The sequence below is a fragment of the Bidens hawaiensis genome, unplaced genomic scaffold (genome assembly GCF_021521415.1).
Source record: "Bidens hawaiensis isolate Kalapana, Puna unplaced genomic scaffold, B.hawaiensis_p1.1 tig00019661_1, whole genome shotgun sequence".
Classification (NCBI taxonomy): domain Eukaryota; kingdom Viridiplantae; phylum Streptophyta; class Magnoliopsida; order Asterales; family Asteraceae; genus Bidens; species Bidens hawaiensis.
In genome coordinates, this window is record NW_027492983.1 from 241,978 (window position 1) to 269,326 (window position 27,349).

At 33.3% G+C, this 27,349-nt stretch overlaps 3 protein-coding genes across 4 annotated transcripts; all 3 read left to right on the forward strand.

Annotated features, from left to right (window-relative positions):
• Positions 1-4,381: 4,381 nt before the first annotated feature.
• On the forward strand, positions 4,382-8,161 carry LOC143558862 (uncharacterized; the record flags this gene model as incomplete). The annotated part of the gene is made up of 8 exons (XM_077047617.1): positions 4,382-4,835; positions 5,617-5,693; positions 5,768-5,936; positions 6,032-6,120; positions 6,195-6,359; positions 6,443-6,520; positions 6,645-6,748; positions 8,056-8,161. Coding segments are annotated over 8 exons (1,242 nt in total), but the record flags the coding sequence as incomplete, so codon positions are not given.
• A 2,128-nt stretch (positions 8,162-10,289) lies between these two features.
• LOC143558844 (uncharacterized) lies at positions 10,290-13,682 on the forward strand. The gene is made up of 6 exons (XM_077047601.1): positions 10,290-10,481; positions 11,401-11,890; positions 12,018-12,336; positions 12,835-12,933; positions 13,139-13,259; positions 13,405-13,682. The coding sequence occupies exons 1-6, from the start codon at positions 10,304-10,306 to the stop codon at positions 13,617-13,619; spliced, it is 1,422 nt and encodes a 473-aa protein (XP_076903716.1). The 5' UTR covers positions 10,290-10,303; the 3' UTR covers positions 13,620-13,682.
• A 2,163-nt stretch (positions 13,683-15,845) lies between these two features.
• On the forward strand, positions 15,846-21,150 carry LOC143558875 (uncharacterized). 2 transcript variants are annotated; one of them, XM_077047626.1, is made up of 8 exons: positions 15,846-16,066; positions 18,847-18,994; positions 19,075-19,225; positions 19,302-19,427; positions 19,505-19,585; positions 19,671-19,863; positions 20,189-20,459; positions 20,544-21,150. In XM_077047626.1, the coding sequence occupies exons 1-8, from the start codon at positions 15,866-15,868 to the stop codon at positions 20,831-20,833; spliced, it is 1,461 nt and encodes a 486-aa protein (XP_076903741.1). In that variant the 5' UTR covers positions 15,846-15,865; the 3' UTR covers positions 20,834-21,150. The 2 variants fall into 2 exon arrangements, with proteins under 2 accessions (XP_076903741.1, XP_076903742.1); XM_077047627.1 differs by having other exon boundaries at positions 20,550-21,150.
• Positions 21,151-27,349: the final 6,199 nt, after the last annotated feature.

Here is a 27,349-nt window from a genome sequence, read left to right on the forward strand (position 1 = left end):
TAACCGGTTTTTTTAATTAACCGGTTAAAAACCGGTTTTTTTTCATAATAACCGGTTTTAAAATTAACCGGTTTTTCCATAACCGGTTCAGTAACCGGTTTTTTCTCTATAACTTGCAACCGATATACGAACCGGCGTTTACTAAACCGGTCAAACCGGTTTTTAAATAACCGGTTTTTGTAAAAACCGGTTTTCGGTTTAAACCGTTGAACCGGTTCACCAACCGGTTTTTTTGCCCATCTCTACCTACGAATACGGAAAGGTATAATTCCTTTTAAATTGTTTTTTATCCTCTATATATTATATAACCTATTAGGATTGGATTTATAAATAAACTAATAATCATTTTAAAGGAAGGGTTGAGTTCAAATAAGGAGTTTAACTTTCGGCTAAGAAGGGTATTTTTGTCCAATTAAATCAATCATCTTCACCTAGCTCCAACTAAGGCATCAGGCTGCCACCACCGCCGGCATAGTTTGTCCTCCGTCACAATCTACCCCCATCGCTCCACCGTCCATCACCGAGCCCCTACATCTCAAAGCCGTCGTTATTTGTTCCAGTCGGTTCCGCCATCAGCTCCGATAACCGATTTCAGATCTAAAACCTTTGATTTCTTCATATAACGTTCGAATTGGGTGTCGATGTTACTGCTTGACCAACTGTCGTCGATTATGTGTAAGTATCGGTTCGATTTCGTGACAGAATATTGGGAGCTTTGCGTATCAGTTCGATTACGTTGGAGCTTCGCCGGAACATGGAGATTGTTCGATTTTGAACTTTTGCATATTTAGAGTTTGTATATTATTGTATGCCGGAGCTATATATCAATTTATGATTGAGTTCTGCTTTTTTGTGCATACAGATTTTGTGTATTAGTTGAAAAAGACTATTAAAGTTAAAAAAGACTATTCTGGTTAAAACACAACAGTGGATAAAAAAAATACCTCAAAAACACAATTATGATTTTTATCTAAAAAACACCATGCTATGGTAAAACACAATTTGTGTTTTTCACATAAATACAATTTTAGTAATGAAAAAAAACGATATCGAAAAAACACAATGAATAAAAAATACTATGTTAAAACAAAATCCGTTAAAACACAATTTAGTAAAAGTACAATTTGTAAAGCACAATGACGAAAAAACAATTGACCATAGTCTATAACACAATGTATAAAAAATAACGAAGAAAAAAAAAGCAATTCATTAAAACACAATATAAAAAAGATTATGTAAAACACAACGAAAAAACCATTATGCTAAAACACAATATTAAAAACACTATGCTAAAACATAATAAAAAAATATCATTGTAAAACACAATGCTAAGACATAATTAAAAGAAAAAAGAAAAAAAAAAGCTCTATACTAAAACACGATGAATAAACACATTTTTGGTAATGAAAAAAAAAACACAATAAAAAAACAATGAAGAAAAAACACACTAGTCAACACCTATAACATAATGCATAAAAACCCACTAATTTTTTTTTATTTTTATATAGTAATATGATACTCATATTAAAGATACAAAAGCACTCGTTATTATGGTGGTTTTTTTTTTGTAAAAACAATGTCATATAAAAAAGTTATGAGCGTTTTAAATGATTGGAAAAATGACATGTGACTTGCATGTGAAAAAAGAAAGTCAATAATATGTGTTATTTCCTTTTTTGTCATTTTTCTTATTTTCTCTTTAGTTTTTTCTCAAACTAATATTAAGTATTTAAATTCAAATTTAATAGATAAGATTACTTATTATCCTTCCTACAAATATCATACTTTCTTATTTTAATTTACCCTCATTTTAAATATTTGTTTAAATATAACAGAGAATTTATTCCATTATATATTCTCAGAAAACAACTAGCGAACTGCTCCATTGTCATCCGTGTGACCTGGGTAAGTGCAACGGTCAACCTATGTCTCTTTTTTTTTGTATAATTTATATTTTCCAAAAAAAAGTAATTCTAAAATATTAGGAAATTAGATATTTATCGTTTTTTTCTAACGAATAAATTTTTACACTATGCAGGATTTAAACTCATAAATCCATAACCTTAAATTACACACCTTAAGCTCATTATAATCCCACTAAAGTGGGAATGACTAGATATTTATTCTGTCAGACCATACAATTTTGTTGTTTTTGGTTTCACATTTTTGTTATCAAATTAACTTAGGTTTTATTGTTGAATTATATAATGCCATTTTTTAATACTTGGTGTTAATATTATGGATTATATATGTTTTGGATGAAGTCATGTCGGGTTTTTTTTTTTTGGGTAATATTTGATACCAAACATTTAGGCACAATAACATTATTTTTTGGGTAATATCTTCAAAACCGATTAACGAATCTGTCATAACAGGTGATTGGTTATGATTATGTTATCCATTAACTGACATCTCGGTTAGGGTTATAGTTTAGCCTAAAACCGACCCATACACACCCTATTTCCTAGCATGCCCCTATTTAGTAAGCTTCTCCTAATAATACATTATTTAATACATGTGTAATTCACCAAGTACATATAACTATACATACCCAAATATTATAAGTGCTTAAAACCTGTCAGGTTAAATGTCATTACACTCTTACGAATTCACCATGAAACGCTACACACCCACTGGTAAAGACAAAAAGACATTATTTAACGCTACACGAACCTAAAAGATAATAATGCTTTTTTTTAACGACTAAATTGTTTACACTTTATAGAATTTGAACCCATGGCTTTATATTTTATACCTTAACCACAGTATGGATTCCCACACATCACTTTTTGCCTATATGGCTCACATAGCCCATGAGTTGTGTCAGTTTGTGTCAGACATCTTAGTCATTGTTTTTGTTGACTCGTATAGCCATATACGGGTTATATAGGTAACCGACCCGACCGTATAAACAAGTTTTTTTAAAAAAAAAATTTAGACGCTTTTATAATGTGTTTTGTTATCTTTATCCTGAAAGTTAGAGAAAATATAAATACGCTGCCTTACGAAGTTATATTTACATAAAGACTTAAAGATGAGTAAAATATTGAAAGACTGAATAATATAACAGGATAAATTGAATTTAAATTTGCATAACGTACTTAGCTAAGTAATTTATAGTTGTATCCCGAAAACATTCGTTTAAGATTATATCATGATGTTTTTCTACAAAAGCTTTCGATACGCTCGTATAACCATATACGACCGTAACGACCCATATAAAAGTCTCGTGGTGTATCATAAAAAATACAACTTTTCATAAAATTAATAGGGTTGTTATATACAAACACCATCCTCATGGTGTATGAATAAGGCTATAAGGTTCGTATAGGGCCTACATATACGAGTCGTATAGGCCTAACTTATTAACATGCGTAAAGAGGTGATAGTGTGACAGCTTTTTGCAGTCTATACGAGTCGTATAGATATTCTTGTTAGTATAGACCCTATACGAGCAGTATAGACCTGTACGATCCGTATAGGGTCTATACAACTCATATAGACTGCATGTCAGCTGTACTTTAACCAAATATTTATAATTATTTTATGGTCTATACGAGCCGTATAGATTGTATACGACCCCGTATAGGCCATGTATCAGTTTTTCTTGCTCCAACCCAACAACCTCTATTTCATTCGTCATGTAACTATAGGGTATTGAACTACTATAATTTTATAAAGGCTATATTTCAAAATACAAGTTAATACAAATCAAAACATCTGCATTAACAAGCGTATTTATTTTATAGCAGTTATATTTCAAAAGCTTAGATAACTCACATGGACGTCAACCAAAATGGATTGCATGACCACATATAAAAAGTTGTTACCCAAAAACACTCATGTTGTTTGTATGTTTTTATGTATATAGCAAAATATTTACTTTTAAATTACGTGTTTCTATTTTGTAAACAACTCGGATGTTATTTTTAATATTTTGTAATTTTAAAAAACCTAAAAAAAAAACCTATACGAGTCAAACAGACTCTATACGAGTCGTATAGCCCTATACGGCTCGTATAAGGGCTATACGATACAAATAAATGAAAACTGACACGCCTGACTTGAAAATGACCTGACACCACACCTATACGAGTCGTATAGCATATAGGCCTTCCTGGTATTTGAATAACCTGCTTGGTGTATGAATAACATAGCCTAATTAATATATGTAGAAAACAAAACATATCCATAAAAAGAAAGTTATACCGAAAAATAATTATGTTTATTTCATGTTGACTGTCGCCGTATATCCTCTTCTTCAGACAATACATGCTCATGCTCTCACTATTTCCCCCAATCCATTCCTCTTTTTCAACTCTAATAAATATTTATTATTCATTCTCTTAATCTTATAAATATATAACTCGTAATCATCAATTCAACCCTCCGACTGATGGAAACAACGACGTCGTTTCCAGTCGTTCGGTTTTTACAAGCTCTAGTTACTACCGTTTTCGAATACTCCGGCTTTCTACGCCCTACCTCAACCCACGGTTCTCATGAACCGGATCCTAATAATAATAATATTAATATTCGGAGTTTGAGTGACTCCGGTGATGTTTCGATTCGGATAATGGGCGATGGAGATCAAACGGAGGAACACGGTGGTGGTGAATCGGTTGCCGGAGATTCTGCTGACGTGGATAATAATAATAATAATAACAATAATAATGATAATAATAATGATGATACTGATAATATTAATAACAGTAGTAGTAGTGATTCGTTGAGTCAACAGAGGTATGATTTGCAGCAGGTTTCGAGATGGATTGAACAGATTCTTCCGTTTTCGTTGTTGTTGATCGTCGTCTTCATTCGGCAACACTTGCAAGGTATTTAGGGACCCAAAATGTGTGTTAGTATAAGCAGATTATCGTACTGATAGATACCGGTACCATTAAAATTACCGAAACCGAATGATACTGATATAATACCGAAAAAATGACAAAAGGAATACTGTTACCGGTATGGTATTGATTTGTAATTGTGTCCGTTAGTGTCTGGTTACGTTTGTTTGTGTCTGTTTACAAAATTAACTGACGGGATTGGTACCTGGACGGTATTCGGTTTCTGCTTGTGTTAGTTTCGGTTACGTTCGTTTGTGTTCGTTAGTGTCCAATAGCGTCTGTTTACAAAATTAAAAATTAATGAACGAGCACGAACAAGCTCAATTCCTTAACGAACATGAAATTCTGTTCGGTAAAATGTTCATGAACCATTCTCTTGTGCGATAAAAGCTTAATGAACGAGCGGGTGTGATCGGTACCAGGATGGTGTTCGGTTTATACTTGTCAGTTAGTTTCCGGTTACGTTCGTTTGTGCCCGTTAGTGTCCATTAGCGCCCGTTTACAAAAATTAACGAACGAACACGAACAAGCTCGATTCTTTAACGAACACGAAATTTCGTTTGGTAAAGCATTCATGAACCGTTCGTTTGTGTGACAAAAGCTTAACAAACGAACACGAACAATGTCTCGTCGCTTCGGTTTGCTCACAGCCCCAGGTAGTAAGTACCTGTATGATATTGGTACTCGGTACAAATTTACGCATCCGTACTCAGAACTTATTATTTCATATTTTAATTGTTTATGTATTATTGATGGTTGATTTTAGGTTGCTTTGTAACAATATATGTAACCGCGTTCATGTACAAGTCAAATGATATTCTAAGAAAGCAGACAGCTTTAAAGGTATGATTATACACAATAATTGAAATTCCAGTATTCCAATAATTCAAATTAATCATCTTCTGGTAATAATTTAGAGGGAAAGAAGGTTATATGTTCTTATCGGCTACATTATGATCTTCATGCTTCATGTGATCGGAGTATACTGGTGGTATCAAAACAATGATCTTAGTTATCCCCTGTTCATGATTCCACCAAAAACAATACCACCATTTTGGCATGCTATATTCATAATAATTGTAAATGGTATGAACTATAACTCTATTAAGTCTATAAACGTTGAAATTAATTCCATTTATTGAAGTGTTACATTTTTTCACTTGAACATTAATGAATTGCAGATACAATGGTCCGGCAGGCAGCTATGACTTTAAAGTTGGTGCTGCTTATGTACTATAAAAATGGCAGGGGCCATAATTTTCGTAGGCAGGTAATTTAAAGTCGGACACGTGCCAAGTTTTGATTGGATTTATCTTTCTGATGGGGGTATTTTTGGTATTTTAGAGTCAAATGTTAACTTTGGTAGAGTACGCCTTGTTGCTATATCGTGCGTTTTTGCCTGCACCAGTTTGGTACCGATTCTTTTTGAATAAAGAATACGGGAGCTTGTTTTCGTCTTTGATAACAGGGTTATATTTGACATTTAAGCTTACATCGGTAGTTGGTAAGGTATAAAAATCAAGAATTCCAGAATTTTCTATTTTCATTTCAACAAATTTTATTATGTGTTTGAATTATTATCTTTTCTATAGGTTGGATCCTTCTATGCTGCATTGAAGGCTTTATCACGAAAAGAAATGCATTACGGGTCATATGCAACATCTGAACAGGTGTGTTATTAAGGCATTATATGTTATGAGACAGCCCATTAGTAATCATTACAAACTTATAACCTTAAGGGGCATTTTAGACATTGCCGTATTCTTTTTCATGTTATTTGTTTGTTACTAGTAGGTAAGTGAGGCGGGTGACATGTGTGCCATATGCCAAGAAAAGATGCAGGCACCTATATTGCTATGTTGCAATCACATTTTCTGTGAAGACTGTGTTTCAGAATGGTCAGATTCTCCTTAAACTATACCCATACATACACACACATACACGTAGATACAAAGGAGTGCACAAGTTTAATGCTTAGGTGTCTTTTTGATTTACAAAACAACGTTGGCGTGCCATTTGTGTAAATTCTCCAACATGATATTACTTGGAGTCGGCGTCTTCGTTTTCGGTTTAGTTGGATAAAACATTTTTGCATACTGGTTCATTCAGGGCCGGCCCAAGCATTGTGGGGGCCCAAAGCGAAGTAAAAACCGGAGGCCCTCTTTCTATAATTTTATGTTCGCACTTTTGACTTTTATTTATCGTGAAAATTATTAAAAAAACACTTGTAGAACAAACTTATATGATACCTAATTTATTTACAAGTAGGTTGTTTATTTCGGCTAAGAAAAGTTTGTTATCGGAATGCAAATCAAGGTTAATTAAAGGAGTTCGATCTAAAATTGGTTGGTTTGGGTTTAAGAAAACAACAATTTACTTAGAATATGGAACCAAATTAAAGATTTGAAAATGTAGTTAACAATTTTAGAAAAACATATTCAAATCTGCACAAGTAGATAAATACTAAGTTGGACTTTTATATGCAATTTTTATTTGTTCACACACAAACCAAGTAACTTTTCTAGACATTATCCTTTTATTCATTGCTATCGCTAGAATAAGATTGAATTATGAATCAATATGGTCAAAGGATCTTAAAATAACATATATACACATATATATCTTTTTTAAAATTGAGGCCTCAAATATATGGTGGCCCTAAGCAAATGCTTTATTGCATTATACACAAGGGCCGGTATTGGGTTCATTTAGCTCAACTTAAATTATAGAACGGGTCAAAATAAGCCACTCGCATATAACTTGCCTGCTTAAAACAGGTCCAAATGGGTTGATTTGGGTGGAACATTTTTGCATACTGGTTCATTTAGCTCAACTTAAATTATTGAACAGGTCAAAACAAGCCACTCGTATAAAACTTGCCAGCTTAAAACAGGTCCAAATGGGTTGATTTGGGTGGAACATTTTTGCATACAAGTTCACCTAGGTTGATGCAGATTATACAATGGGTCAAAACGTGTCATTCTTATAAAATTTGCTAAGTTAAAATATATCCAAATGTGTTGATCTGGGTAGAACATTTATGCATACAGGTTTATTTAGGTCAACTCAAGTTATACAACGGGTCAAACTAGGTTTCACTCTTACAAAACTTGATAACGTCAAATGGGTCCAAATGGGTCAGGGGCAATTTTAAACATTTGTTGGTACAAATTTTGTTGACGCCTGACGATTGTTTTATTTTTAGGTTTGAAAGGGAGCGGACGTGTCCTCTATGCAGGGCTTTGGTTAGACCAGCTGACATACGGTCGTTTGGTGATGGGTCCACTAGCCTATTTTTTCGGTTGTTTTAAAAATTCAAATATTACCACACGGATTTCTCCATGGCTGTTGTATACTCAATCAGAGTTACGGTAATTCTTTTCATTTTCTTACCAAATTGTACAGATGAGATTCTGATATGTATCACTCACAAATATAACAAGCAAGATGATTCTTTAATTCATGTTTGGTTGCATAGTGACATTGGCAACAAAACTAGTGTCATGTTATTTACTGCCATAGTTTGTAGTATGACTTTGGGTTGAGGAGGTAATACATAGATGCGGGTCAATGCTTGGTCAACACGATCAATCAACATAGTCAAAACCATTCCAATTTGCGCTGTATAAAACATCATTTTTTGTATGTTTCAATAGCAGTAAATAGATCAATAGGAACCTGATCACCTCATATCTTCCGAAGTCAAACTGGGAAGTTTATTAACTTTGGTTGTGAAGGTTGGTTATTTAGCTTGAATTATGTGGTAAATGTAAGGCGAAGGCATAATAACATGGACATGAATTTCACAATGTTTTTGTTAGAACATACAATAAACCAATACTCAAGTAGTATGTATTCAGCGTTGTGTTTATATATTTTCGTTGCATGTTCCACTCCAAGAATGATGGCTTCCTAAATTTCAATCAAACAAAAGTATTCAAGTGTGAAGTGTCACATCTATTGATATAATTAAGCAACTTAATGACCAACGCTGCTAAAATAACATTATTTAAGTGTAGACATCAATCGAGCTTAGTTTAACACCAAGAAGTGAAATCACAGCTTTTGACTTGCCGTTTACTCCCTAATCTCTAACAGTAGCTTCAAAACCTTGCGCATTTAGTTAAGTACATTTGACTAATGTAAATCAATATTAGCCGGTTAGGTTGTTCAAATCACCAATTTAACGTTTTGAGTCCATTTCGGCATATGGCACCATTTTTGGTGAATTTAACTTAAATCTTATAAACCTTGGATGTCACTTCTTCACTTAATAGAATGTTTGAAAAAATAAAAACGGTAACAATTCACTGCCAACATAATTAACATATCATATTTAACTTGAGCGGAAAAGAAACACAAGAATGATTCACCGTCTTTCTTGATTCACGCCACATGAACCTCCAACAATTTGCAACCCATGAAAAACTACATACAAGAATTTGTGGTAAAACATGATCTTTAATTTTCTAACTTTTAAATTTACAATTCACATGATCTAAACTTTCATTAATACAATGTTTAATTCCTAAGTATAACAAATTTAACCTTACCCTTTCTTAATTTTTTTTGGAACCGTGACTTTTCTTGTGTTTACGCTGCCGCGCTTCTTAAATTTGGAGAACCCCGTTATCCTACTCTCGTCAGACTATGTTGTCTTAACCGGGCCCACACTGGCTTTCGAGTTTGGCTTGGGCGTTCTCCCGATAAGTCTTACCACTGGCTGCCACTCGATAGTCATTGTGCCACCGCAAGAGCAAAATTCTCTATCACAACACACGGTGGGACTAAAACCGGGGTGGGCTCGGGATTCAAATTCACAACCTATCAAATCTTTCATTGCCAATATACACTAAAAGTGCCATCAGTGAAGATCGAACTTGTGCCTCCACTGAAAAACCCAAGTCTTATTACCACTAGGCGTGATCTAATTTTTCATTTATATAATGTTTAATTCCAAGTTTAGTAAATTTAACCTTTTCAAACCTTTCCAATACACTTTACTATTCCAATTGGTCTTCTGGTGCATGTGAGTGATAGGTTAAGACTTTGGATCTTTGAGATTTCATATTCGATAGCTAATTGAAGGAGGTTTTCCACATTGCTCGGTTCCCTTCATGGGCGAGTCGGGTCTGAAACACCAAAATAAATATGGACGGTTGAAATTCCATATCAGAAAGACGCACTCGGTGACTCGGGTATTGAGAAGTTACAACGCACTTAAAAAATATATATTTGACTATTTTTAGCATAAAAAAAAAATAAATGTAAAGGCTGCCTGTGAATGTGATTACATATTTGAGGATATTTATTTATTTATAAAAGATAAAAGGCCGGTGGTTGGTTCCCGTGGAACTGAACTCCGGCTACTGATTCCATTACCGGTTTGATTAATTAATTTAATCAACTTCTCGACAATAATAATAATAATAATAATAATAATAATAATAATCATGACGATTCCGGTAGCATTTAACCAGCTCGCATTATCCAACCGCCCGTTCCTTATTACTTTCCCGGCGATTCAACTCAAAACGACGCCGTTGCAGTTACAACTTACGACAAACGGCCGTTTATCCGTCAAAACCCTAGCGTCCTCTTCATCTACCGGCTCTGGTGCTGAATATTCCGGTAATTACTATTTACTGGTGCTCCTTTTACCGTAAAGTAGTAGTTAGTTAATAGTTTATTATTCGAATAAAACTAGCTAAAAAACTTGATTTGAAACAAACTGAACCGAGGTGAGATCACCATAAGTTCGGCTCAGATCATGGCACGGCTGGTGGAATAGATCTTAGGCTCGTTTAACTTCAAGCTCGAGCTTAGCCGAGCTGCCTCGTTTAATTTCGAGCTCAGGCTTGACTCGTGAACAACCCTAATGTGTTGCTAGGCGCTAGTCTGGGGTGGGGTACCAACCAGTGATTAAGCGATTAATAGGGATTATTATTCGGATTGGAATTTTATATGTAGTTTTTCAGAATAAGTATAAATTTTCAAATACTGCGAAGATTTGGCCAATTTGACCAAAATAAGTGAGGCCCTAAGAAAACAAAATGCACTTTAAAAAAAAAAAATTGGTATGTATTAGAAAAATAATACTATTCTTCATATTAAATAAACAGATGCTATTATATAACATTTTATATAATCTAATTAGTACCAAAAGTTTTAAAAGAGTCATTCAAATTCAATTCCAAAACTTGAATAACAAAATGTTCAAAGTAAAGTATCAAAGTGTTCAAAACATGAAAACCAAAAGTTTCAAAAAGTAATGATAACTAGTAAAGGCTCAAATGTTCATTGTTCTTTATCCATCATCTATACCAATAGACGTGTCGTCAACTTCAAGAGTTGAGGGCCTAGGGACTACGGGACTAGAACTCTAGAAATGCATATATTGGGCCTCGCCTGGAAAATGGGCCTAGGCGCAAGAAACAAGGGCTTATAATAACCATGGATCAAACTTTTATATTGTGTTTTTACTTTTTACATGTGTATACAATATTCATAATTTGGATGATTAATAGAATGCAATTTTAGTTATTTTCAGAACCATTGTCCACTGTCGAGAAAAAGAAAGCAGGAAAAATAGCTGGCATTGACCAAGACGAGTTAGTTGACCCCAAAGTTTTAGCTGACCCCGACAGTTGCTTTTGTGAGTTTCAAGGGTTAGAGTTACACCACAAGATATGTGAACCAGAATCCAAACCACACAGCTTGTCACATGATGAAACCATTTCTGATTCATCTCAAATGGTAAAACTTAAATACCCTTTGATCCTATTACATGGATTTGGAGCCTCTTTGTTCTCTTGGAATGCAGTTATGAAGCGTTTGGCAAATGTTTCTGGTTCAAAAGTTTTAGCATTCGATAGGCCCGCCTTTGGGTTGACTTCAAGGGTAGATAATCCTTTTAATCATGCGCCAGCGGGCAGTACCCGGGATACAAAGCCACTTAATCCATATTCTATGGCGTTTGCTGTACTGGCAACTTTGTACTTCATTGATTTCTTGGCTGCTGAGAAAGCGATACTTGTCGGGTATGCAAAGTTTCTTCATTGTCATATATGATTCTATCTTGGCTCACTTGTGATGTGATGATTCTTTAATTAAGTTCAAGCTTATCAAAAGGGTAAAATGATCATTTATGATGCAAATGAGATGCAGGCATTCTGCTGGTTGTCTTGTAGTGGCTCAAACATATTTTCAAGCACCTGAACGTGTTGCAGCTATGATTCTTGTCGCCCCCGCAATTGTAGCTCCTTTGACTTCACCTAAAAAAGTCAAAGCAGATAGTCAAGAAGGCGGGTCAGAATCAGATGATATTAAAAATCCTTTTTTCAGTCTGTTGAGTGTGGTGTCAAAATTTTCAAGAATTATAGCTCAGACAGTAATAGGTTTGCTTAAAGGGATGGTTAATATGGTTAATTCTTTGTACAAGAAAGCTTTATCTGCATTCTTTCGGTCCTCTGTTGCAGTTATGCTGGTAATGAGACTATTCATATGTCAATTTATTTATGATCTATAGTCATATTTTGGGTTGGCAGTTGTGCTCAGGTTAACCAGTCCTAACCCGTTTAATAAATGGATCATGTTAGTGTTGTACAATAATTAAATGGATGACCCGTTAGTTAGAAGAACATATACACAACTCATTGGTTCAACACGCGAACCGTTTACAACTTTAATACAACTCATTCACAACCCACCTAACTGTTTACAACCTGTTTAACCCATTTACAACATGGTTACAACCAGTCAACCCGTTTGACTTGTTTAGATAATTAGATAAACGGGTTACCTTGGTCTTCTTCGGGTTACGTGGTTTAAGTGCGTGCGTGCTAGGGTTGATATCTTTGACATGTTTCGTGTCTGGGTTCATTAGCGTCAACCCCCAACCCAAAGTGAATGCCACCCCTAAATTATTTCGAGTCTAAGAATTGTTTAATAGAACTTTAATAGTATTGATTTATGTTTTTGTCAGGTAAGGATGATTATAGGTAAATTTGGGATATCAGCAATTAAAAATGCTTGGTATGATGCAAGCAAAGTTACCGACAGTGTTCTTGAGGCTTATACAAGAGTAAGCATGTTTGCTTGTTAGTTCTATCCCCCCCCCCCCCCCCCCCCGCGGTCTTTTTAGTATCATCTTTTTTTTTTCACCCAAAAAGGTAATTTTCGCAAAACTTGAAGTTCAGTAAGTAACTAGCTTGGCCCGTAACAGTCAAACATGGCCCTTTTGAATTGCATTTAGTAATATGTCTCACCCGCTTGTTATTTGTTTGCAGCCATTACGAGCAAAGGGTTGGGATCGAGCTCTTGTGGAATTCACAGCAGAGATGGTGGCTGGTTCATTGCCCGAATCAAATCCACCATTAACAGAAAGATTGCATGAAATCTCATGTCCAGGTTCGTATGCTTGACGCACCGCACCCTTTTGGTGTCCTTTTTTCATAAATGCATTCATAGTGTAAACACATACTCACATAGGTAAACACCTAAAGGGCTAAACTTATGTTTAGACGCTGATTAATGTTATGAACAAATGAAACAGTTCTAGTCATCACGGGTGATAGTGACCGACTCGTGCCATCTTGGAATGCGGTAAGGCTTTCGCAAGCCATCCCGGGATCTCACCTTGAAGTAATAAAGAAATGTGGGCACTTGCCTCATGAGGAAAAGCCACACGAGTTCGTGACAATTGTCGATAATTTCTTGATGCGTGTCTTTGGGAGAATCGAATCACAGCCACTGCAAGCAGCAACATGAAAGATTCATCAAGAATATTCATAATTATATTCAAGTACAGTGATAATGTTGATATATACTTATTAGGAAACAGGATTAATTGATGTATGAGATCATATAGTATCTTGACTTTATTATTATATTTATCATTTATGTAACAGTTTCAGAAATATAAATGCTTAAAGAAAGTCAAATTTTTTTAACAGCTAATAATTTCCACCCTTTTTGCCTCTTGTGAGGCTTGAACGCATCTACCACCACACCACGAGGGATGGGAAAGAAAATCAAATTGAAAGTTTAAAATAAAAATTAACCTAATGAAAAATGAAAAATGCTTATTGGCCGAGATTCGCAGACATTTACCTCTACAATCTTCAAAGGTCGAATGAGATTGATCAAGCATACCGAACTTGACAAAATTCACTCATTCAGCTTAAGAGACATAAATTCGGCTTGTTAATAACAAGTACAAGCTTGAACTAGGTCCAAATTATAGATGTTTTGTCATATATTGATTATTGAGTTATTATTTAACTGTTACACACACTGACACATACATACTAGTATTTAGGGTTCTCTTGCATTTAAATTTAAAGTTATTCGGTAAAATCTCTCGTTTAGCAAAAGCTCCCCTCCACATTGAAAGGGTTGGACGATGAAAGACCTTCCTCCCCATTGAGATCCTCGACTTTGAAAATGCCCTTTTGTCATGTAAACGTAATTAAGGATTCAAGGTAAAAAAGACATGGATACTAGTAACAATAATTATGAATTATGATACATTACCTATAAACATAAAACAAAAAACACTTAAGTATAAAAGTAACATAAAAATGCAGAAACAACGAAAGTTGTACTACAGTTTTTATACCAAAACCGATTAGACGCCCACGCCTAGCCATGTGTAATTATCTTGAAGTGTTTCTTGGACTCGACAGTTTCTTTGTTGATTTGAATTTTCGATTTTAGTTTTATTTTGTTTTTTTAGAACTACAACTTTAGTGTGTTTTTAGACCACCGCATACTCTAAATTTGGAGCGCCCCGTTGTCCAACTTTGGGCAGACTATGCTGTCTTAACTGGGCCTAGGGGTGTGCGTGGTGCGGTTTTGGGCTGAAACCAAAACTTCGGTTTTTGGATTTTTGAAAGTGTTCGGTTTTGGTTTTTCGGTTTTTTCAATTTTGCTATTCGAGCTTGAAAATTTAAGCCCCATAAGAAAGTTAGCCGAAAATAATGAATCTAGGTACAAATAATAATTTTTTTAATTGTTAACTAATAGACTATTATACATTTGGCTAAAAGTATTTGGCTTACACATTTATTAAATTCTTATAAATTACTTACAATAAAAAATAAAAATCTAGAAATTTGGTTTGGTTATTTCGGTTTTCATTACATGCAAAACCAAAACCGAACCGCTAGTTCGGTTTTTACATAAACATAAAACCAAACCGCCGGTTTTTGTTTCGGCTCGGTTTTTTCAGGTTGGATTTTTCGGTATCGAATCGGTTTTTTTGGTTTCTTGCACACCCCTAACTAGGCCCACGCTGACTTCAGAGTTTAACTTAGGCGTTCCCTCCAGATACCATAACGTAAGTCGTTGTGCCACCAAAAGAGTTAAAAGGATGACTCTCCGGCGTAAACTTAGGGGGATAAAACCCTGGGTGAGATCGAAATTCGTACCGAAAATTTCACAAAACTTAACTCAAATATTTCATTATCATAATCTACTAAAAGTAACAATTTTGTATAGGGAAAAAAAATTGGTGTGTGAGTTTTAAATATTGTAAGAAATAAGAAGTATTAATCATTTAAAAGGCAGTAATAAGAGACTGTAAATTTGAAAATTTTGAAATGAAAGCGGACGCCAAATACATTATAAAATACAACACAATATCTTCTTACACTATTTATTCATTTTACGTTTCTCTTCCATTATTATCATTATCATTATCATTATCATTTCTCTCTCTAACCCCATTTCTAGAGAGAGAAACACAACCTTTAGATACACAATACATCTCATATCACCAGATTCAGGTCTCAAATTCAAAACCCCCATTATCAATTCCACGTTACAACCCAAAAACCCCTAATTTTTTCACACTTAGGGTTTCGTTTCCAAATTTAGGGTTTCGTTTGCTGAATTTGGTCAATTCGGTGAATTTATGCTGTAAACTTGTAATTAAGCATTGAATATGCTGGTAGTGTGTGTTTGTGTTAGTTTCTAAGGTTTGGATTTGTGTTGTGTTGGGTTGGTTAACGGTGATGGATGGACGGAGGATAACGGCGAGTCCGAGGGTGTCGAGTGGGCGGAGAGTGGTGGCCAAGAAGCGGCCACGTGGCGGAGTTGGTGATGGGTTTTTGAATATTGTGAAGAAGCTTCAACGGCGAGAGATTTGCTCGAAGCGAGACCGGTCGTTTAGTATGTGTGATGCTCAAGAGAGGTTTAGAAACATTCGCTTACAGGTTTGTATTTGTATTTGTATTTGGTTATTGATTTATTTGCCTATAGATAGTTGTAGTGTAATTGTATTGGAGTTATATTTAGGTTTAGTTGAATTTAGTTGTATGAAGGATTTATTTATTATTTAGAATTGTGCTTTATAGTTATGTTTAGCTTAATGTTTGTGTGTTTGTTTGATAAAAATAAGTTTAATTTGCCTATAGACAGTTATAGTGTAATTGTATTAAAGTTATATTTTAGGGGGTGTTTGGGACTCTTTATTTTACCTCCTTGTAACTTTTGGGATAAGTTGAAGTTGCAATTTTTTGACTTATTAACTTATCCCCTCACAATAACACACAATACCAAACACACCCTTAGGTTGATGTTTGTATGTATGATAGAAAATTAGAAATAACTTAACTTTGTTTAGGTTTAGTGGAACTGGTTATATAAAGGATTTATTTATTTATTTATAAAATATGTTATAGTTATGTTTAGGTTGATGTTTGTGTGTATGATAAAAATCACTTAACTTCGTTTAGGTTTAGTGGAATTTAGTTGTATGAAGGATTTTTTATTTAGAATTTTGTTAATAGTTTTGTTTAGGTTGATGTTTGCGTGTATGTTAAAACTGAGTTTAATTTGTTTAGTTTAGTTAATATATGTATGCTATTAACATATGTTTACAGGTTTGTGTTTGTGTTTAAAGTTATTGTTTTGATTGTTAATTTGCCTATAGAGTTATAGTGTAATTGTATTAAAGTTATATTTAGGGGGTGTTTGGGATTCCTTATTTTACCTCCTTATAGCTTTTCATTAAGTTAATAAGTTACAACTTTGTGACTTTATAACTTATCCCCTCAGAATAACACACAATACCAAACACCTTTTAACTTTTTCAAAAGTTAATAAGTCATAAGTTGCTTAAAATAAGCAAATCCCAAACACCCCCTTAGGTTGATGTTTGCATGTATGATAGAAATAACTTAACTTTGTTTAGGTTTAGTGGAATTGGTTATATAAAGGATTTATTTAATTATTTATTAAGAATTATGTTATAGTTATGTTTAGGTTGATGTTTGTGTGTATGATAGAAATCACTTAACTTTGTTTAGGTTTAGTGGAATTTAGTAATATAAAGGGTTTATTTATCTATAGTTATGTTAAAAATGAGTTTAATTTGTATAGTTTAGGTAATAGGGGTGGGTTCTAGTGAAAACTCCTCTTAAAGAGAAAACTTAAAAACTTCTAAAAAACTATTTTTAACTTAAAATTTTTTTTTTTGAAGTTTCTTTTTTTTTTCCATTATTCTTATATGTTGTTATTGGTTCAAAAAAAAAAAAACTTGTCGGTAACCTCGTCGGTATAGTGCGCATGTGTAATAGTGTGCATTGCATATATGCAAAAGTGTTTGTATTGCATAGAATACAACACTATTGCACATATTTGATACACACCATTGTATATATGCAATATAAGACTAATACACACATCGAATACACATTAGTACATATGTGTAATACAACATTAACGCACATGTGCACCACATCGACTTTTATTTTATTATTATTTTTTTCCGTATAATACAACACTACTACACATATACAATACACAAATATTGAATATATGCAAAAAATTACTATTAAACTCAAAAATACATAGTAATACACGTGTAATGCAACAATATCGCACAGTAATACGTATGTGCATTACAGCGGGTTTTTTTTTGTTTTTATTTTATTTTATTTTTATTTTTTTATATTTTTCGAGTGAAATATAAGAAAATATAAGAATAATGGCTAAAACAGAATTTTGAAAATATTTTTTTATTTTTAATTAAAAATAATTCTTTAGGAGTTTTTAAATTTTCTCTCTAAAGGTGAGTTTTCTCTTGATCCTCTCCCTTAGGTAATATGTATGTAAGTGTTAAGTGTTCACAGCAATTGAGAAAATTTAATATTTATTTGCTGCAATTGAGGACATTTTTTACTATGTAACTTATATTTAGAAACATTCTTTTGCTTTTGATTATTAATCTTCCTATAGACAGTTGTAGTGTAATTCTATTAAAGTTATATTTAGGTTGATGTTTGTATGCATGATAGACAACACTTAACTTTGTTTAGGTTTAGTGGAATTAGTTTTATAAAGGATTTAGTTTGTGTGTATGATAGAAAATCACTTAACTTTGTTTAGGTTTAGTGGAATTAGTTATATAAAGGATTTATTTAGAATTATATTGTAGTTATTATGTTTAGGTTGATGCTTGTGTGTATGATAAAAATCAGTTCAAGTTGTTTAGTTAGTTAATATGTAGGTAAGTGTTAAGTGTTCATAGCAATTGAGAAAATTTAATTCTTATTTGCTGCAATTGAGGATCACATTTTTTACTATGTGACTTATAATTGCTGACGTGTCATCAGGAACAATAGGGGCTCTCTTTTATTTATTTATTTATTTTGTGGAAAATATCATAGTTTTATTAGGTTAATGTTTGCATGTATGAACATCACTTAACTTTGTTTAGGTTTAGTGGAATTAGTTATATAAAGGATTTATTTATTTAAAAATATATTATAGTTGTGTTTCAGTTGATGTTTGTGTGCATGATTAATATCACTTCGCTTTGTTTAATTTAGTGAACACGTGTGTAAGTGTTAGGTGCTCATAGCAATTGACAAGATTTATACTTCTTGGTTATGTCTAATATTCTTAGTTTTGGGTTGGTTTAATGCCAAAGATTTCATTGAGGTATATATATTTTTTACTTTGTAAGTTATATTTGTTGATGGGTCATCAGGAAGAGTATGATACACATGATCCAAAGGGACACTGTGCTACTGTATTGCCATTTCTTAAGAAAAGGTCAAAAATTGTTGAGATTGTAGCTGCACGTGATATAGTTTTTGCACTTGCACAATCTGGAATCTGTGCTGCATATAGCCGAGGTATAATTAGGGAGAAAAATATTTCTTGAAATGTAATTAATGATGAAAGTTGGTATTTGAAATAGTATTTTTTAATGCAGAAACTAGCCAGAGGATATGCTTCCTGAATGTCAGTCCAGATGAAGTTATAAGAAGCTTGTTTTACAATAAAAACAATGATTCTCTCATTACGGTTTCAGTTTACGCATCAGACAGTTTTAGCTCCTTGAAATGCAGAACTACTGGAATTGAGTACGTGAAAACTCATTAGTTATTATTGATTTTACAAGTTTTGTTACTAAATTTGTTGTGATTATAATTGTGTCAGATACATACGAAGAGGTAAACCAGATGCAGGTTTTGCTCTGTTTGAGTCCGAGTCTTTGAAATGGCCTGGTTTTGTGGAGTTTGATGATGTTAATGGCAAAGTACTTACATTTTCAGCACAAGATAGGTAATTTCTTAATTAAATTTCACAATGTTTCAATATGTTCTGTTGGCTTAAATCTTTGTTCTTGTTTTTTTTGTCAGCATCTACAAGGTGTTTGATTTGAAAAACTACATGATGTTATACTCGATATCAGATAAAAATGTCCAAGAGATCAAAATAAGGTGAATATCTTCCTATCTTGACGTTGAAATTATTTGATAACTGTTTATATGGTTTGTGACAATTTCTTTATTTTGTTGAAAACAGCCCTGGTATCATGTTGTTGATATTTAACAAAGCTAGCGGTCATGTCCCTCTCAAGATTCTCTCCATTGAAGATGGAACGGTGTTGAAAACTTTCAATCATCTTCTTCATCGAAACAAGAAGGTCGATTTCATTGAACAGTTTAATGAGAAGCTTCTTGTTAAGCAAGAGAATGAGAATCTTCAAATTCTTGATGTAAGAATCTTTCTTATTCTCACTCTTTAGCAATATGCCAGATACTCAATTTTGATTGGTTTACTTATGAACGTGTTTATTCGGGCTATGCGTTAATGGGTCAAATGAGCAAGTAGAAAAAGGCGATCTTTAACGCAAAACAGTCACATGGGTCCTATATAATTTTATTTAAAAAAATAGGGTATAATTTTAGTAATATAGTTTCTGTGATCATATTTAAAAGTCTATTTTTTCTTGAAGATAACTTTTTTTTTTGTGCATAAAAAGTGTCTTGTTACAACTCCAATGTCTGGTATTTCAAATCTAAGAAGCGTATTTTATGTAGGTACGCAATTCTGAACTAACAGAAGTAAGCAGGACCGAGTTTATGACACCATCAGCATTCATATTTCTATATGAGAACCAGTTATTCTTGACCTTCAGAAACCGAACAGTGGCGGTTTGGAACTTTCGTGGGGAGCTCGTGACATCATTTGAAGATCATTTATTATGGCATCCAGATTGCAACACCAACAATATCTACATCACAAGTGATCAAGATCTTATCATCTCTTATTGCAAAGCTGATTCAGAGGATTCTGCAACAGATGGAAACGGTAATAATTTACCAATTCACCTTTTAAATAATAAGTTTTAGAATTTTGTTTGATCGTCTTACTAAATTCTTTGAATTAATGTAGCATCAGCAGCGGGTTCGATTAATATTAGCAACATATTAACGGGAAAATGTCTTGCCAAAGTGAAGGCGATCGATGGTGCATTAGTGAATGATTGCATTTGCAGTGAGACTGTGAAGTCTAGTGGTAGTAGAAGATGCAGGTGCAACTCAAAGCAGCGTGCTCAGGGGCGGAGGATTACAAGCTCGGTTTCTGAAGCCTTGGAGGATATTACTGCACTCTTTTACGATGAAGAGCGTAACGAGATTTACACAGGTAATAGGCTCGGTTTGGTTCATGTGTGGTCTAACTAATGAGGTGTCTGGGTTGATTTTTCAGAGTATGGGTTTATTAAGCCCAAAATGTAAACCGAATCGAACCAAACACCATGTAACTGTTGAGTTGTATCTGTTGTTTCCCTTTTGGTATGCTTGGCCCGGGTGGATGAATTATGCAATTGTCTGGTTGCATGAGCATCAAGTAATGTATCATCAGGCTGTCTTTGAGCAGCTGAAGTTGTTTTCATCTCTTTGTAGTTTATTTATGAAAGTTATTTTTATCTCTTTTGACTCATTTGTGCTGACAGGTGTAATCTATCTTAATTTCTTGTTGGGTTTGCTTCTATGAGTTCTTAATTAAAAAGTTGAGTTATGGTAAAATTAATAGTACATTACATCTTTGCTCCGGTGGTTAGAGTCAATTATGAAATTATGAATTTTAGTAGACTATGTGTTGTGAGCTCACTAAAAAGTAACGTCTGTCATGTAAATGGACTTTGACGGTTGACCCACTTGTCTTTTAACTCATTGCGGACTTGCGGTGGTTTATGAGTTGAGGTGCGTAAACTGGGTATTTTTAGCAATCGGAACCAGGTAAGAACTAGTTTCAGCCTTCCAGGTATGGTCAACAAAAGTAAAAATTGGATCTTGCAAGAACAGGTTTTGGGTATAGTTTGATATTTGACTGGATTTTTTTCAAGTTTTAGGTAGGGTCAGGTCTGATTTTAATTGGGTAAAGGTGATTTTATTATATAAGATTGTTGTTGATAAAGTAACCAATAATAATAATAATATCTTAAATTGGTATTATACTCTCACATGTGCAACTTGGGTATATACATAATGGGCACAAAGACACTATGATGAACCCTAGTCGCACATTGGGTATTTACATAATGGGCACAAAGACACTATGATGAACCCTAGTTGGGTGACATAGCCCAAATTTTAAATGCACACTTGGGTAAATATTTTGGGAAACATTTTTCTTTTAAGTAGCGGGCTTATCCGAATACATGGCTCGCGTGAAAACAATGGATTTGAAATGAACATGCAGGAGCAAAATTGTGAATAATAAGTACGACTAAAGATTTAAATCGCATCATGTAAAATACGACTAAAGATGTAAAAATATACATGGGTGTGAATTGTGATAAGGATATGTTGTTACATTTATGTGCCTTTGAAACAATTAACAGAATGTTAAGATCATGTTTTTGAGAAAATATTGCCTGAGGTTTGTACCATGACAGTGACTATGATGTTGGTGACTTTTGTTAGTTGTTATTAGTTCTGATACTAACCTGATTCTACTTGCTAAGTTGTTATTATTATTATTATTATTATTATTATTATTATTATTATTATTATTATTATTATTATTATTCGTGGATTGACATTTTCATGGTCTATACTCGAAAATGCACTATTTTGGCGCCTCCTACTAGGAAAGGTGAGCCCTTTTCAGCTTATCATTTTTTGGGCAATGATAGCATCCGGAGAAGTATGATACCCATGGACCCGAGTCAAGTCCTGAATCGATATGAACACCAAACTAAATTAAACACACAATAAATTACTGAATAACTCCTAATATTATTATCAAGGAAATATAACTCAAAAACCATGATTACAACTCTCCTACATAACGCCAGACTCAATTATGTAAAGTGTAAACATAATGTTAACACTTAACACAAGTTGGTTAACAAGTAATCTCATTAAGGCTAACTTAGTCATTAAAAAAAGACCCTTAAGCCCACACCAACTTGTTGAAGTCACTTGGGCCTGTGCTGATTCAAGGAGTTATGCCAACATGAGGAGTGAGGGAGGCTGCTTTATGGTATTAAAATTTCTTCAAAAATTGTTAAAACATTTGGCGTGATTATTGTTGCTCGCGAGTCGCGATTTATATTTTGTTCTTGCTCAATCTGAAATCTGTGATACATTCGGTCGAGGTATAACAGATAATTAGAAAAAGGAATTTGGAATTATGTAGTTAAGGATATTTGACATTATATTTATGATGTTAGGTTTTAGACACGTACTCATGATATTTGGTTTATCTTAAATGATTTAGTAGTAAATTTACTGTGCATATAATAGCCTGGTTTTGTGGAGTTTGATGATGTGACTGTCAAAATCCCTTATGCATATTTCAAGGGATATGATATTCGTACACCCTTTGGTTACCCACACGCCCTATATACGATCGTATAGGAGTTATAGGATCGTATGGAACCCCACGTTAAAGGTGTGTGGATAGGTGAAAGGAGAGAGAGAGAGAGAGAGAGAGAGAGAGAGAGAGAAGCTTAACCTAAAATGAGCATAACTGTCTAATATGTTTGAACTTTGAAGTTAGGAGTCGCAAGCTATAATATCATGAGTGCTTTTCTCAAAATAGAGCCGAATTCCTCATTTGGAGCACTGATCTTGACTATTGTTGCACCCAAATTTCATGATTTTGATTAATTCAATTTTGGTCGTAAAACGTGTGAACCATGGATTGCATTAATTCGCGTGTTTATAGAGATGAAAAAAAAAAGACTGTGCGGGTCGGTTTAGGTCAAAATGTGAGTTTTATCTCGGGCTAAATGGCTCGAATCTAGTGCAACCATTTTTTGCCCCCTGATGACTATGTCATACCGATCATGCAAAAACTAATTTTACCTATAAACAGGATAAGTAAGGTATCGAATCCAAAGAAGCATGTGGTCAATGTCATACGTTTGTTCGTTTATTTAACTATATTTGCAAAACAATTATAAAGAAACAATTATGAAGATTTGTCAAAAATGCTGATCACACTAACAAATGATTCAGTTTTAAAATTAATTATGTAATTAGCAAAGATTCAATCAATAAACAAAGAAATCACACCTGGGAAATTCAAGTAAACAATTAATAGTATACTCATGCAACCTAACGGATTAATTATCCTAATTCAACTAAAGATTGTTTAACAAACTAAACCGTAGGCATTCATAATCGCTAACACACGGCACTGGTTATCAAATGGTCCCTGCCAGTGTGACTCAACTAAGGGCAATTGTATGCTTTCTTGTAATTAACTAGTCAACACAACCCTACGAGCAATTATTATAGCACCCGGCAAACTAATCGTTCTGATCGAAAAAAAACCTAAACCGACTGAATGCACAGCAATACTAAACATCAATACTCATAGATTAACAAAAGATAATTACAATTAGTTGTTCTAATACATGAAGAAAATACTGAAAAATTACAAACTTTACATCCCAGGAATGACTCAAGAGGATTCAACTGCTCATGATCTTCGATTAGCCTTCGGCTATTGATTCAGGATGATGAATTACGAATCCTGAGGTGATCGAAGGTGATCTGGGGCTCCCGGAATCACCCCCCGTCGTCCTAAAATGGCTGGAAGTCGTTATATCTGATTAGGGTTCGTAAAATAGAATATATAGGTCAAAACCCTTTTTTTCCCGTCTGTGAGACCCATCGCGTATCGCGATGGCCATATGCCCATCCCATCGCGATGGAAGATAACCTCATTTTTGGATTCTTCTCGTTGAGAAACCCAAAATTCATATATTATGGGTTCAGTAACTCATTTTCTAGCCCAGGATATGCTCGTTTTACTTCTTGGTCGCTTTTTGTCAACCTATCTTGTTCAGTTTTCACATCGGCTTCAGGTTTCTTATCCAAACTCTTCCCGAATCCTTCTAACACTTCCCAAAACTTCAAGTTATCATTCCATGCTCGTACAGGTCTCCAATTTAGCACTTTTAAAGATCAATTACCTGAAATACAAAAGCACGCATGAAGTACCAAACTTCTAACAATATACTAAACAAAACTACATAACTAACACACTAATATGTATACACAATACCCGACCATCGCCCCCCCCCCCCTCAGTGCTGCCGCTAACAATTTATTTAATACGAATAGCAATACCATATGTTTTTGAATAAAGCGACTTAAGAGGTTGTAAACATTTAAATACGTTCGGGATCACTTTCACGCGTTGCAGCCCCGACCCAAGGGAGGGGTGAGGAGGGTTAAGGCCCAAGGCCCAGCCATCCTTTGAGCCTAAAACTTTTTAAGAAAATACAATTAATACATTTATGTATATAGATATGCTTTTGATAAATAATGCTGTATAGTGAAATTGGAAAACATGTTTGCTTGTATCTCAAATGTTCAAGTTTGATTCCACCCTTACAACTTTTATAACCTTTTTTTTTTTTAACAAAATGGATGTATTACCAAATAAACTTGTCAGAAATAAGTTCGGTTACATATAGTTTTAATAACTTTTTTTTTTTTACATAAAATGGCTATATTACCATATAAATTGTTATAAATCCAAATTGATATATATAAAGTTTTATTATCGTTTATTACTTATTTAGTTATATGCAATTTATTTTATGTGGCGATTTAAATCATAATTTAACATTACCATAGCACATTTAAATAATTATTTCTATTAAGAATGATATATTAAAGAGTATGGATTACAAAAGGCTGATCGAAACATTTGCTTTCAATAATGCTAGGATAGGTTCACGATCCGTTTAAGTATATAAATTAGATCATTTTGCTACAATACTTTCATTTTGTCTATTGCTATCACAACTACATAAATAATATATGAGTTACCAATTAAGTTTATATTTTAGCGGACCATTTTTTTTACTTGCCCCAAGCCCTGAAATTTTTAGAGATTCTCGGGGACGACTCTGACCCATTCTATCTACTATATGATAACTCAAATCAACCCATCTTTAGGTAATTGTGTTAAGGTTTGTGCCTTTAGTATTATATGCCAATGACATTTAAAATTCAAGATGGTGTTTGGTTTCATAGGGTTTTGGTGTAGTTGGCATGTGGTTAATGCCCAAGGAATTGGGAATCCTCATACCCATACATAGGATTATAGGTATTCATTGCTTTCACTAGGTTAAAGACTTAAAGGCCATGGCTTCTAGAAAAAATTGGTGTAACAATTCTAAAAACGAGTATAAAGTGACTCTATTGGCATGTGGTGGGGAGGTGGTGGTTGAAACTTTTTTTACTTTCCACTACAAATGCTTTTTTGTTTATAAAGCAAAAGTGCATGATGGTGTTGTGATAACATAACTTTAAACCTTGGTGGGAATTTCATAAAACTTCATATTGAAATTGTTCCTTTAAGATTCACCTATTACCACTTTCGGTTTGGTGGTGGTTGAGTGTGAAAGCGATTGAAAATGATTAAAGTAATCGGTTTCTAAACTAATTATGTCTTTTAAAGTACATTGCATGTCATGGTTCTTCTATAGGACCGGTTTGAACCAGCAGTTATCTTTCGCTTTTTTGTATATAATCATGTTATGATGAAATAGAATTTGATAGCCTAGATTAACCAATTAAAAGATTATTAGATGATTAAGTTAGAAAGCTCTTGATTTAAAGAAGTCTTAAAGTAAAGACATTAACTAAGGTTGTTATGCATTAAAAGACGGATTATTATGTGTGTGTAATATAACATCAGAAAACATCATTAAGAAAAGCAGGTTGTCTTCACTATTGTTAATTTGTTATAGCCAATTTCAAATTTTCAAATATTTTTTAATTGTATTCTTTAACTACTGTATCTAGGTTAGAGTCCGTGTTCTACACGGGTGAAAAATATAATAAAAATAAAAAATTATTATATGTAATACGTAAATTCAATTGTTTCATATAATAATTTTTATTTATGACCTTTTTATTAAGTTTTTGATATATGATGCACTATAATTTGAAATTGAAAACCAAATCTTAATGTTTGATTTATTTCAAATAAAGCGTTCATATCGATATTGTTGTATTAAATATTACGTGTATAAAAATGATATTTATAACAAAATGTTGTCACAGATTTAAAAACTAAATTTTACAAAGACTAAGGTTATAAAAGAAAATAAATAAAAATGTATTATATTTTAAAATAAAGAGAGAAACGACAAACAATCTTAAATGGTTGTGTTAAAGAGATATGAGAAAACAATGTCATATTGCGAATTATGAAAATGTTAATAATTATAAATAATTTTGGTTTTATATTTGAAGAGAAATCACATTTATATATGTTAAGTTAAGAAATCAAACACAATTATCAATTTAGTGGAGTTGGTAAGCGCATTTGGTTTGAAACATTAGGTCTTGGGTTTGAAACCCGTATCACACAATAATATATTTTTCAAAATTTTATAAAGCCTTACGGGTTATAATAGGAAAATGGGTCATGAGTTATAATATAATAAGAAATAGTGACATGACATCTACTTGACATCCTATATGGAATGTCTAGTTAAATGTTATATGCAACTTGTGTTAATTTAATAGTATGGTTAAATTAGATTAGACATGAATATGAAAACCAATACCCCAATCATTGATTTGTTTACTATTTTATATACACACACACTATAATAATAAGTTGTTAGATTGACTAATATATCGATATCACATGTTAATAAAAGTAAAAAGACTTGTAAGTTAAACTATAATGTTGTGGTTTATTATTGTGGGTTGGGG